General features: G+C 49.9%; 4 protein-coding genes across 4 annotated transcripts; 3 read left to right on the top strand and 1 right to left on the bottom strand.

Moving 5' to 3' along the window:
- Nucleotides 1–510: 510 nt before the first annotated feature.
- Nucleotides 511–4117, top strand: F5B22DRAFT_604803 (uncharacterized protein). Its single transcript, XM_047974813.1, has one exon. The coding sequence runs from the start codon at nt 978–980 to the stop codon at nt 3858–3860; it is 2883 nt and encodes a 960-aa protein (XP_047831208.1). The 5' UTR covers nt 511–977; the 3' UTR covers nt 3861–4117.
- Nucleotides 4107–5842, top strand: F5B22DRAFT_127469 (GroES-like protein). Its single transcript, XM_047968929.1, has 3 exons — nt 4107–4482; nt 4546–4854; nt 4971–5842. Exons 1-3 carry the CDS (start codon nt 4458–4460, stop codon nt 5645–5647), a joined length of 1011 nt encoding a protein of 336 aa, XP_047831207.1. The 5' UTR covers nt 4107–4457; the 3' UTR covers nt 5648–5842.
- Nucleotides 5843–6037: 195 nt separating this feature from the next.
- Nucleotides 6038–8097, bottom strand: F5B22DRAFT_636037 (cytochrome P450; the record flags this gene model as incomplete). The annotated part of the gene is made up of 7 exons (XM_047977232.1): nt 6038–6595; nt 6723–6771; nt 6838–6963; nt 7025–7217; nt 7358–7529; nt 7601–7797; nt 7863–8097. The coding sequence occupies 7 exons, from the start codon at nt 8095–8097 to the stop codon at nt 6038–6040; spliced, it is 1530 nt and encodes a 509-aa protein (XP_047831206.1).
- Nucleotides 8098–9627: 1530 nt separating this feature from the next.
- Nucleotides 9628–11805, top strand: F5B22DRAFT_127098 (S-adenosyl-L-methionine-dependent methyltransferase). Its single transcript, XM_047968928.1, has 11 exons — nt 9628–9826; nt 9903–10134; nt 10217–10425; nt 10490–10513; nt 10679–10713; nt 10789–10859; nt 10921–10953; nt 11011–11057; nt 11160–11417; nt 11503–11605; nt 11677–11805. Exons 1-11 carry the CDS (start codon nt 9808–9810, stop codon nt 11720–11722), a joined length of 1077 nt encoding a protein of 358 aa, XP_047831205.1. The 5' UTR covers nt 9628–9807; the 3' UTR covers nt 11723–11805.
- Nucleotides 11806–12951: the final 1146 nt, after the last annotated feature.

Raw genomic sequence — 12951 nt, 5'->3', positions numbered from 1 at the left:
GTAACGTTACTTGAAAACAAAAGCTGGATGCAAAAGCAAATTCATATTTAGATTCTGAACCAGTAGAATGAATGATTTAAATATATGTAGAAATACTGGGTAAAAGTGAGAGTAAAAGCAATTGCCAAGTCAATATACTCGTATGAGGCGTGTGTCATCTAGGTATTTTCTTGAGCTCGATTTACTTAGGTATTCATCTTATGGTCACCTATTGCATCTATCCTACTTCTTTGAAGGGTAGATGGGTACTCACATATCATATCATTCACAGGTACACTTGTAAGTATACATTTTCATGTATGGAGCATTAAGGCATGTAAGTAGGGACTTTTGCTATTTTGACCCCCTCTTCATGTCTTACCTCCAGGGCTACCTGTGGACGTGTAGTCTCAGTGGTAGGTGTACCTAGTGCCCTAGCATTGTGACCTAGCGAGCTCCTCTAGGTACCTACCTACCTAGGGAGTAGGTAGGTGGTGACTGTAATGGATCTTGCCCTCAGCTACCGCCTAAATTTAGGTATACTCTGCCGCAGATTTGGGGTCTCACCCCCCAGACAGCGCTCAGCTCCAAGGAGACAGCTGAAGTTAAGAATCCCTACCACATGTAAGGCTACCTACCTGGTAAACTAACCATCAACAACGCCACCACTATTGAAGAGACAGTTGATCAAAGCCGCCCATGCGACCACTCTGCCGCGTCAGCCGTCATACGACACTTATTTGAAGGACGCTCGCGGCGCGATCACAGGAAAAGAAAAGACGGATAAGAGAGGGGAGAGAAGAGAAAGTCGGGCAGGGAATAAGAAAAGAAAAACCAAAACAGATCCAACATCAACGACAACCACCACGACAACCGTATAATAGGGGCAAAACCCTCGACTGCCAGTTTCTTAGGCCGCCGCCTATGCTGCCGTTCACTATCGCATCATAGCATTCTTCATTTTACGGTCCTGGTGTCGGCCGCCATGACCCTCGAGCATGGCCTCGTCGTTGCCCTCGACCACTGCAGTCGCATCAACACTCACTCGGCCTAGGGTAGCTATTGCCTTAACCTCGGCCATCGCCGCCGTTTCTTTGGGGTATTACTATTATTGTCGCCAGTCAGCCGAGCAATATGACTATTTTGACGACGCATCTGGCCCTCGTCCCGCTTCGGGTCCACGCCTGCACCGTCGCAACGCGCTGCGACGCCTCCGCCGTCCTGTGCCAGACGACTCGTCAGGCTCGGAATCTCATGCTGATGACCCTGGCGACGCTCCCGAGTTTTCAATCACTCCTCCCGTAGACGAGACCGCCGCCGCCCCTGCCTCGATCCCTATCCCCATCTCAGACGACCCTCGACAAGCCGAGCAGTCTGACGAGTGGTACAACGATACATCCCCGCCCGTACGCCAGCGCACTGGCGAAAACATAGTCACGCTGCTGTTCAGAGTGTCCGAGGACAATGCGCGCCGCAACGCCTACGTCCACCGTGGCTGTCTGTGCAACGGATGTGGCATGTTGCCTATCCGCGGCATTCGTTATCGCTGTGCTAACTGTCCTGATTTTGACCTTTGCGAGATGTGCGAGTCTCAAGGCTCTCATAACAAAGCCCACGTCTTCTACAAAGTCAAAGTCCCGGTGCCGTCTTCGGCTGCAAGGCATGTACAGCCGCCGTGGTATCCTGGTGACCCAAACAATGTTCCGCAAAACCTACCGAGACATCTGCTTACCAAGTGGTCCCACGAGACTGGATTCGAACGCGTTGAGCTAGATGCTTTATGGGAGCAGTGGACTTTTATGGCCAATACGGAGTGGAGAGAGGACCCTAACCATCTCTGTCTCGCCATGGACCGTAAGACCTTTGAACGCTGCTTAGTGCCCACCGCCGGTTATCGTCATCCCGCTCCGAACCTGATACATGATCGCATGTTTGCATTCTACGATACCAACCACGACGATCTCATCAGCTTCGAGGAGTATCTGCACGGCGTTTCATACAAGAGACGGAAGGACAAACTGAAGAGGACCTTTGATGGCTACGATGTTGACGGTGATGGCTACGTTAGCCGTCGTGACTTCTTACGCATGTTTCGAGCCTACTATGTATCCTATAAACAGATGCACCGGGATACAGTGGAAGGCCTGGACGATTACATGATGACCAATGTCGAGGTTCAGCAACTTGTCAACGGAAGGCAACCTATCAGTAGTCTATTCGGTCGAGATCAAAGGATCCCAGATGCTGAGGGGGGCCGCACAATGGATGGCAAATTCTTTCGATCTGGGGGTGAAGTTGAGGTCCCGGACGGCAAAGGTGCCGTGAGCGAAGACCAGCCTGACACAGCTAGCCGGGAGGCTATACTTCGGGAGCTATTCACGCGGAACAGCAATCAAAGCCTCTTCACCGAGTCTTTTGGTTCTTCCTCTCGCAGACCTCATTCTCCAGCGAGAGATACGCACTACTGGTCAGGTATCCTCAATCCCCCTCGCAGTACTGTTGACCTAGCTTCGTTGCTTTCCGGCGATCATGCCCAACTCGATGAAATTTTAGATTCAATCCGCCAGCAAGAACCCAGGGTCTTCTTGGCTGATGATGGGGAGAGTGCATCTTCTGACGAAGACTATCAGAGCACGGCCGATGATCACATGGAAGAAGAGAGTGGTATGGGTCCCCACGCTGTTGATGACAGTGGACACATTGCTATATCTCCGGGACCACCTGATGCTAGGGAATTCGTTAGTGGACTACCAACAGAAATACAATTACAACCACAGCAGGACGCATTCGCCAGCCCGCAACTGCTGAACTTCGACAAACGGAAGCGAGTAATCGCACGTAAGCAGCTTTACGAGCGGTGGAAGCGACGACAATTTTATTTAGACGAGGAAGAAGGAGCCGTAGCCCCTCAGGGATGGAGAGACGAGCAAGACATCCTGGCTACCGTTAATGACATTACAGAGCCTTCAAAGTCGGTTCCACCTCTTCTGTCTCCTAGATCCCGGTCATCATCCAAGGTGCGCTTCGCTGAGGACACAGACGACTTCGAAATTAGATCAAACCCTTCTACATCTTCACGTAGCGTGCCAGAGCGCTGGGGTGGCATGGAGATCCCAGATGCTGAGCGAGACGCTGGAAAAGAAATTCTCTACCAGGTCACACAACAGGCATTCAATGAGCTATTGGATTCGCTATTCAAGAAGAAGGAAGACCTCGCGGTACGCGCCGCGGAGACTAAAGAACTACGAGAGAAACACCGCCAGCTTCTCGACGCTTTCGAATTACAGGACGAGATTGATGATGGGCAATCGAGAAAAGAATCCCCGGAACCGCCTCCGTTTCGATCTTCACTCAATAGACAGCCAGTCCACCAGCAGAGTCTCCAAGAATTACTAAATACCAGCGGATATACTGTCATGGGGTCAGATGTTAACGAAGAAACACATGATCAGTCTGTTGCCACGCTTTCAACTAGCCAATCTACAGTGGCTTCGTCCAACTCTCGCGATCCCACAATGCCACAATTCATGCCTAACAGCTCGCCACAAATGGTAAGCGAGACTTTTGTGCAAAATTCAGGTAGTAACAATCAGAAGCGCTCAACCTCAGTGCCCAAGACATCAAAGTCATTCAGTGGCAGCCAGGAAGCAACAGAAGCCCAAACAGGGAGACCAGATACACCAAATCATATCCCACGTTCAACACTAGCCTCTTGGAAGGTGCTTGACGAAGCCGAGCAAGAGGCCAGAGAACGAGGTGGGTGGGGTCGCCTTAGCTATGCAGAGTTCGAAGAAATCTATAGGGAACACGAATTCCAGGATGGAATGAAAAACAGGCTGGCATACCTAGGTAGCTGGATCGATTTCTGTATTCCATCATAGAGCGAGTGACCAATACAACGTTCGCGCGACTTGTTCGCAAGATTCCTTGCTAGTGACAACAGGGACGCCCAGTTACACGCTCTGCATGTTTACTCATGAGAAAAGCACCCGTATGTGGATGGCTTATATATTGAACAGAAACTTGTATACGATCAAATTTCATTCAGCTCAGCGAGCAGTGTCAAGTAATTTTGCATACAATCTAGCGTCAGTAGTAATAACTGATTCCCAAAGCTTTCGCGACTTAGGTGTTCCCAGATCACGTAATGATAGTTCTCCCAGCTGAGATTATAAATCATAGGTATGATGTATGTGTAGATAAAGAGCGAAGCTTTATGCCACACACTAACAGATAGGAATGCGACGGCAGGGCTTGGGCCCGCCCCCCCTGCATCCGCAATGCAATGACGCGATGATGCGGATATTTGGAAATGCCGCGATAGCTCTCCGCCGCCAGCGGTATTCCATCCTGTGCAGGGTAATTAACCGGGTACGTTACTAGACTTCTGTTTCGATAGTTTTTACTTGTTCTGATACCCCACGTACGAAACCAACCCTCATATTTGTCACATACACGCAACGTGCTTAGCGATCGCAATGAAAGAAGCTATTGTTAGCAAAGGTGTGGTCTTGAAAATCTCCGGAAAAGTGGGAGAGCACCCCTAGGCTAATTAATGCTATTCAGGACCCAAGGTCGAAATCATCGACTCGCCGATCCCCAAGCCGGGGCCAGACCAAGTCCTGATTAAAGTCAATGTCAGCGGGTCTAATCCCAAGGACTGGAAGCTTCCTCTATGGATTGGTTCTACGCTGAACCAGGGGGATGATATTGCTGGCATTGTTGACCAGGTGGGCGAAAACGTCTACGAGTTCAAGCCCGGTGACCGCGTGGCCGCTTTCCATGAGATGACGACACCGCATGGTTCCTACGCCGAATATGCTATAGCTTGGCAACATACGACGTTCCATATCCCCAAGCACACTAGTTTTGAAGGTGAGTTAAAACCAGTGTGAAAGGAATAGCTACCTGAAGTGAGAAGTGAAGTATCGCTTCCGTAGAGCAGGCCAATCCTCTCAACATGCACTCTGTTGGCTAATACGAGATGGCAGAGGCTGCTGCCCTCCCCTTAGCCGCCATGACATCGGCCTTGGGCTTGTATCTTCGCCTCGGACTGCCGCAGCCCTGGGTGCCAGCCACGGAGCCAATCCCACTAGTTATCTACGGCGCGGCGTCGGCCGTAGGATCCTACGCCATCCAGCTTGCGCAAAAGAGCAACATCCACCCGCTGATCTGTGTCGCGGGCCGCTCGAGCGCGCACGTCGAGAAGCTCATCGACCGCAGCAAAGGGGACGTGATTCTAGACTACCGCGAAGGCGGCGACGCTCTCGTGGAGAATCTGAAGAAAGCCGCGGATGGCCGGCCCCTGCTCTACGCTTTCGACGCAGTCTCGGAGAAAGGAAGCTATCTCAACCTGAGCAAGGTGCTCGCCAAGGGCGCGAAAATCACCCTCGTTCTACCGTTGAAGGACTATAGTGAAATCCCGGAATATATCGAGCACTATCTGACCAATGTAGGCGCCGCGCATAAAGACGCGAAAGACTTTGGATATGTCTTCTTTCGCTATCTGGCCCGTGGCTTGCACGAGGGCTGGTTTAAGCCCCAGCCGCAGGAGGTTGTGCCTGGTGGCTTGGGTGGCGTGCAGCAGGCGCTGGAGAATCTGATGAATGGAAAGGCGAATGCGGTGAAGTACGTTTTTAGAATCTCGGACACCGAGGGGGTCAGTTAGGAGATTTGTGAGCAATGGCTCCCTTCTCCGAGACCTAATCCTCCGTTACCCGTTGAAACCATGGCAGGCTAAGCAAGACCTTGTCAACGAAAGTTTATTACGGACAATGAATGATCGACTTGCAAGAACTAGAAACGGTATTCTTCGCTATATGGAAGCTACACATGTGATGAAATTATATATCAATTTGTGAAGTGTCTCTCGAGCGATGTTATACATGTTGTTTCTGTTTATACAAAAGCTAACAGCATGTACACAGCCTCATGATATTATGATAGTTAATAGAACTAGTATGTTCGATGAAATTTTGTAACATGGATGGCGCGGGTTTTAGGTGCTTCCATCGGCACAAGGGGAAGCACCAGTCATTTCAGACGATTTTGAGGCACTTTATTCTCTCTTCGTTATCCGAAGCCAGAAGTCGTCCACGGCCCAAAAGACAGCACTCGAAGCCTTCATAGGCGCTTGGGGGTTCACAATGGCAAAATCATATCGCTGCAACAATTCGACAAAGATCTTGTTCAGCTCCATCATGGCGATGGGCTTTCCAAGGCATTGGTACTTGCCGAAGCCGAAGTCGAGGTCTACCACGGCGTTCATCCTCCTTACTCGGTCTGCGTCGGCCTCGAGCCATCGCTCAGGTCGAAATGTGTCTGCATCAGAGCCCCAGACCTCCTTGGAGCGCATGAGTCCGAAGAAGTTCATGCCGATCTGCGTCCCTTCGGGTACGTAATGCCCGTTGATGATGTCGCCGCCCTCGGGAACTTGCTTGCTGCCTAGTCCGAGAACGGGGGGGTAGAAACGAAGTCCCTCTTTAATCACGGCTTGTAGGTACGGCATGCTTCTTGATTCGGAGTCGGCAACTGGGCTGCTAAGCTTCCCAGCAGAGAGAGCTGCATCTATCTCGCGTTGCAGAGCCGAATAGGCTGAGGGATTTGTGAGAAGACACTACAGTTTATCGGGGTCAGTACGTCATCTTTTTGAGTGACACGTGGATAGTGTGAGAAGTTCTGCGTGCACCCGAGACATGCGTAATCTGGCCGAAGGGGAGGGCTTGGCTTTAGGGGTAACATACGAGCAGAGTCATGCAGATTGCCGTCGTCGTCGACACAGAGCCAGCAATTCTATTAAAATTACGTGCTTAGTTTCATAACACGGACGGATAAATCCCAGTCGCCCACGCCACCTACATTTGAACAAACACCTGTTGTGTTAACTCGCTCTGCGTCATCCCATTGTTAATGAAGGCTTGCATCATGTCTTTCTGGGGCGTTGCACCAGGAGCCAGCCGTTTGTCAACGACAGCCTTAACGAGCCTGAATGTTATTAGCTATCTGTCTCGCCGTGATCGACGAGTGGTTTTTTGAGGGTTCTTACCCCATCAAACGGCCAAAGCCAACCCTATCTCCTTCTCTAGGTAGCAATTTCCTGAATGGCCATTTATGCAAAACGTTAGCCAACCACGGCATAACCGCTACGATGTTCAACACGGGCAATGCATCGTCGTTAATCTGATGGTATTGGTATAGGTCCGTATCTTGGCTCAGATAGCCAAAGGCTCCGCCGAAAGCTGCAATATTTAGAGTCAGTCGTAACTATGTCAATGGCGATTTTTTTTTTAAAGTAGCGTGTCGGCCTCGTGCGAGGCGGATATCATAGTAGTATTCTAGGTATACTGTGCCGAAATGATTTGAATAGGGTCGAACTCACAGATGTCGCCTATGACATCTAGGGCAAAGAATGATATTTTCTGAAAGAACTGCACGGGCCGATACTCGATTGTGGTGGACAAATATTTGGTGTCAATAAGGTTCATGAGTGCCAGAATCTGCCGATCGATACCTGCGCCAAACCCGTAACCTTCATTTTCCTTGCCGCCATACTTGAAGGATTACACCGGTCAGGCCAAACAGAAACTCGTCATTGGCAGGTTATGCCGAAAAGCAGACTTACGGCGGTTCCCATCTTGGCCCTGAGAGCGCGGTGCGCTTCCTCGTTACGAAGCGAGACAACATTGTCATCCTCAGGGGTAATGCGGCCAGTCTCGTAGAAGACACCCTTCGTATACAGCGAGCGAACGGCGGACATCTTTCGCAGAACATCGGGGTCGGTTGAGAGAAGCTCATTAGGGCCGATGCGAGCGAGTGGGCCTACCAACCCGAATCAGCCGTCATTTTTCTTTTGCCTCGGTGTTGACAGGTCCTTGCAGCCGTACCATAGACCTCGGCGACATGGTGTAAGTGTTGGTGGAATGCCCCGGTAAGGGATTTCCGGACCATCCATAATGAAGTTAGAGAGGCCAGTGGCGGGCCTGGTATGTTTCGTAAACGCTGCCACGACCAGAAGCCATGGGCAATGACAAGAAATAGACATAAGCCAAACCCGTATAAAGCCAGCGTCGTAGGTGCGAGGGGCGGTACGATGGCCGCGAGACCCTCTATCGTTCCCATGCTGAGTTCACGTCGGACTCAATGGGTTAATATTACTAATATCTACCGTTGATTGATGTCGCCCTTGTGCGGTGCTGTAACCCAACTGTGCGACCACAAGCTGGCAAGGTCGGAGCCCGACAGGGCGGTAACGGCTCAGGATCACGTCTAACAGATCGCGGCGACCAGGACAGTCAGGCAGGCTCGGAACCATGGAAACACAGACTTGGGACAAACGTACCGAATAATGAGTAAGGCAGGGCAATCGGTTAATAACGCCTGTCAGCCTATAGGTAGGTTTTATGTAGCTTGTCACTCTCGCTACAGGGTTGTAACCATCTATATACAGGTTGATCTGAGGTTTGACATTGGAATTGCTAGGAGGAAGAGTAATTTTTAAACCACAACGCTGGTAACTGACCAGGGTTTACCAAGTCTTACCAAGTTATGCCAGATTCAGCCAGGTCACTGGCTGCTGGGATGCAGCCACTCCAGATCTTTTGGATACCTACAAAGCGATGGATTCTGGGCGCGGTTCTATTGGTACGTTAGTCCCATAGCTCTCACATCTCATATCTATGACACCCAGCTGTACCATATCTGGTTGGCATAATCAAGTGAGCTGCATATGGTGGCGTTGCCGTCTTTTCTGCGCTATTGAATCAGGTTTACTGTAGTGCATAAACACAGCTATCACCTCTCTTACATATCGGTACTTAGGCAGTGCTCCGGTAGCTCGGGTAGGTCGTAAAAGTGATCATCGGCGGGCGATTGTGGCGGGAGTGGCGTCATCTCAGTCTGACCTTGAGCTCTTCACTACGCCGTAAACTCCATTCGAGTACCGGTATTCGGCTTCGCTCGATAACAGGTACCGGTAGTGACACTGTTTAGTAGCATGTCTACGCACTCTTTCAAATTTGAACAGGTTAATACAAGTGCCCTGCGAATGAACGAAATTGTCTCTTGAGCGCCAGTGTTGCTACAGCCTCAGCGCCTAGACTCAGCTCACCTACCTAGCTCACCTGCCATGGTGAGACAGTATTATCTACGCATTCACTAGACGAGACATACGTTGTACGTCTGTATTCGAGCTTGAACAGCTCTTGGCATGGGGATGCTAGACTAATGACGTACAGCCGTGTTCCGAACGACAAGACATGGTCCCGAAGCTTAAACATCATTGGATCCAAGGCAGTACCAAGGCTGTGTTACCAGTCAGCCGTCCTCAAGTTCTAGACAATAAGACCCCGCAACTGAAAGAAAAGTACCTAGACAAAAGCAAATACACCCAGAAAAACGTAGGGACCACGAAGGGCCCTGATGTACCGGTACCCTGCAGTAAAGTGCCGTACTGGGCGCCGAGAAGGTAGATTCAAGTACTGGTAGGCGGCATATGACATGACCCAGGTAACACGACACCTGGAGACTGGATATTGAGAGAAAACTCGGAGACCGTGCCCAGGTGCGGCTCGATGTTATCTGTTAATAAATGACAATCTCGACGGGGTTTCATATAAACATTAGTATCGAAGCGTCTGCCGCACGGACTTTTCACCTTGTCGAGTTGAATCGATAGCTCCCATCGAGGACCGTTAAACGGCACGTATACTCCAGATAACGCAGGAGCGCGGTCTCCGCCTATCATACCGATACTTGTGATCACGACCAGTGTCGAGGAAGACCGTCGAAACCAACGGTATCTAGTCCTGTACTGGCACGGCACCTAGCATCATGGAGCGTGAAACTCTCGGTGAGACCTACCCAGCTCTCTACTCCTTTTACAACGAACTACGTTCTGACTGAATCACGCGGATGCGTTGTTTTAGACCGCAATGTCTCGGAGGCAAGTGACATGATGGCTCCTACCTCTGACGCCATGGATATGGAGATGGACTCAGAGGATGTTACGGCCGTCATCGAGGCCGGTGGCACAGATGAGGAGGGCGAGTTCTCCTACAGTGACTATGACGAAGAGTCGATGGCCGATTCTGCTTCTAGTATCGGCTCGAGCATCTATCAACATAGTTTTCACAATGGACGGCGGTATCACAGGTTCAGGTACATCACTACCTTATTGGAATCAAGGATCACACATACCCGAAGGCTTATTCGGTGGCAACGACTGATCAGTCCGCGTTAGATACGGTCGATATCCCATCCCGAACGATGACATCGAGCAGAACAGGGAAGACATGCTGCATGCAATGATGCTCGAGGCTACCAATGGGCAGTTGTTCTTCGCTCCTATCCCACATAATCCTCAAAGGATCCTCGATTTGGGCACGGGCACTGGGATCTGGGCTATTGAAATGGCTGGCAAATACCCTTCGGCTGATGTTCTAGGGCTGGGTATGTGATGCTCTCCGATCTACACCTGGAGCCGGCTGGATGCTCATGATAGAATTGATCGCAGATCTAAGTCCAATACAGCCAATCTGTAAGTGCCATCTCGAGTAGTAGTTCTTTTTTCTTCCACCATAATCTGAGCAAGTCCCGCTCAACCGCCACTCAAGGCATCAACTCCCTTTCCCCCTCTTTTCTTGCTTTCTCCCAAATGGAGTTATATTCGTTGGAAGACACCTACTGACTGGGATTGTTTAAGGGATTCCTGCCAACTGCAGATTTATGGTCGACGATGTGAGGAATGATTCCCCTAGAAGACACCGGTGCGGATAATTCATGTTCTGAACCGGTGCTGACGCTAGCTTACAGGTTGAGGACACTTGGGAAAATGGGGGTGATTGGGATTTCGTCCACTTACGAAATATGGTTCCAATACTCAAGTACTGCAAATGAAAGGCCTTTCTATTTGTGACCTTGGGCTGACCATTGTCTCATCAACAGGGACCCAGTGAGGCTTTTAAAAGATGCATATGAGTAATACCCGCCGTCGTCGTTAGAACGAAACGATCATGCTGACTTCAGCTTGGCCAGGAATATTAAGCCGGGCGGATGGGTCGAGCTTCAGGACGTTGACGGCAGTTAGTTATCAATCTCATTACGTCTCTTTCGGTTTGGAGGGCTTTGTGGTTGGCCATTTATCACTCGCTCATAATAAAAATTGCTAACTCCAAGTATTGCAGTGGTGCATTGTGATGATGGGTCCCTTCCGCCGGATTGGCCTATTCTCCGATTTACCAATATGATGGTGGAAGCATTTGCCAGGTTTGGTACACAATCGCACGCGGCCGTGTTCGGTGGCCAATACTTGATCGAGGCCGGTTTTGTGAATATTCAACATCACACTATCAAGCTGCCATATGGGACATGGCCGAGGGATAGGACAATGCGGCTCATTGGGCTCTACTATCGAACAGCAGCAGAGCAGTTCTTACCAGCCAGTCAGTACCTCTCCCGTGTCGTCGGCATGTTGAACGTGGTCTCAACAAGAAATTATGAGTCGGTTAATTGACGATAAACACACAGTGGGTGCTATACAGTTGCCAATGATGGGTTGGCAACCAGAGGAGATAGAGGTGTTCTTTGCGCGTTGCCGCGACGCCATGAGAGATCCAAATGTCCATGCCTAGTACGTATGATCATGTCACGCCCGTTTGACAGTAATTTCGTTACGCACTTATTGACTGAGATATATTATAGCGGGATGATGCACTTTTGGTCAGGCCAAAAGCCTCTAAGCGCCTAATGAGCTTGCTTCGACTTGACACGAGCACCGCAACGCATAATCTGGGCACTTTGACGTCTCCACGACCCCTGTCTGGGACTGACGATGGCCACGGCGGCTACGCTAGGTTGCTTTAGGGTGTTGTGGCAACTGTTCCCATGAGTCTGCACAACAACAGTAAAAGTTGATGGAGTTCACATTCGCATGGTCGAATCATAAGGTGCGAAACTCCGAGCTCGGCAATTCTCGAACACGGGTTGAAACAGTGGATGGCCTGAGTACTGGCTGGGGGCCCGCCGATATAAATACATCAAGCTCATGTGACGTAGTGTACTGTTTTAGTGAAACTGGTAGTTGGTTTCTTAGTTGTGCCAGGGTGTGTCCAGGGGGTCAAAGAAAGGGTAATTTGTCCCCATAGTTCAGACGATATATGCAAGGCACACATGCTTGGCGAGACTAATCCCGCGGCAATCCACAATTCGAATGTTTCCTGCAGGCCTTGGGTATTCCCTGACAATATCTGCAGTACATAGAACACGATACCGCTGTTCTACGGTAGATCACCAAACATCATGAGGATCATTTCAGCCACAGGTCGCTGATCATCTTTGCGGTTGGTTCAGAGGCCTTGCGTCGGAAAACTTGGTAATTGCATGTAGATACGTTTGCCGACTTACCAAAGCCTAGACAGCATACCGGTACTTAAACTCCTTCCAAACTGTAGATAGTATACTCACTGACGACTCTCCAGCTTATACCACACTACATGTACTTACTAGGTAACTGCTGCTGTGGGTTTCACATCAGTATTGTTATGTATCGCTTAACTCATCTAACCGATGCTGTCTCACCATCCCATCTTGAAAGCCTTGGAGATTGTCCAGCACGTTGAATCTGCCCATACCACCCCTACCCAGTCCCTCGTGTCAGCCCATTTTGGCACCGAAACTATTGCACAGATGGGGGCAAATGCAATAAATTACCCACTGGTCTCCTTGGCTGATTCAGATTATTCACTCCCTATTACACCCAAATGAAGTGAGTACACCGATAGTAGCGCGACTCGCGGTCCCCAATCCCTCCTACAATATACATCAACTAAGTCTTGGCTGAATACCTACTCACTCTACTCTAAGTACCTCTTGCGCAAGCCAATTTCATGAAGCATGTACATAATGTAGTATGGAGATATCCGAATAGACGCCCAAGTGAGGTTACATCCAATAAAATAAAGACCCAACATTAGTTAA

This window comes from Xylaria bambusicola (assembly GCF_022495145.1).
Source record: "Xylaria bambusicola strain CBS 139988 unplaced genomic scaffold F5B22scaffold_18, whole genome shotgun sequence".
NCBI classification, from domain to species: Eukaryota; Fungi; Ascomycota; class Sordariomycetes; order Xylariales; family Xylariaceae; genus Xylaria; species Xylaria bambusicola.
This window is presented reverse-complemented; position numbering and strand designations above follow the sequence as displayed.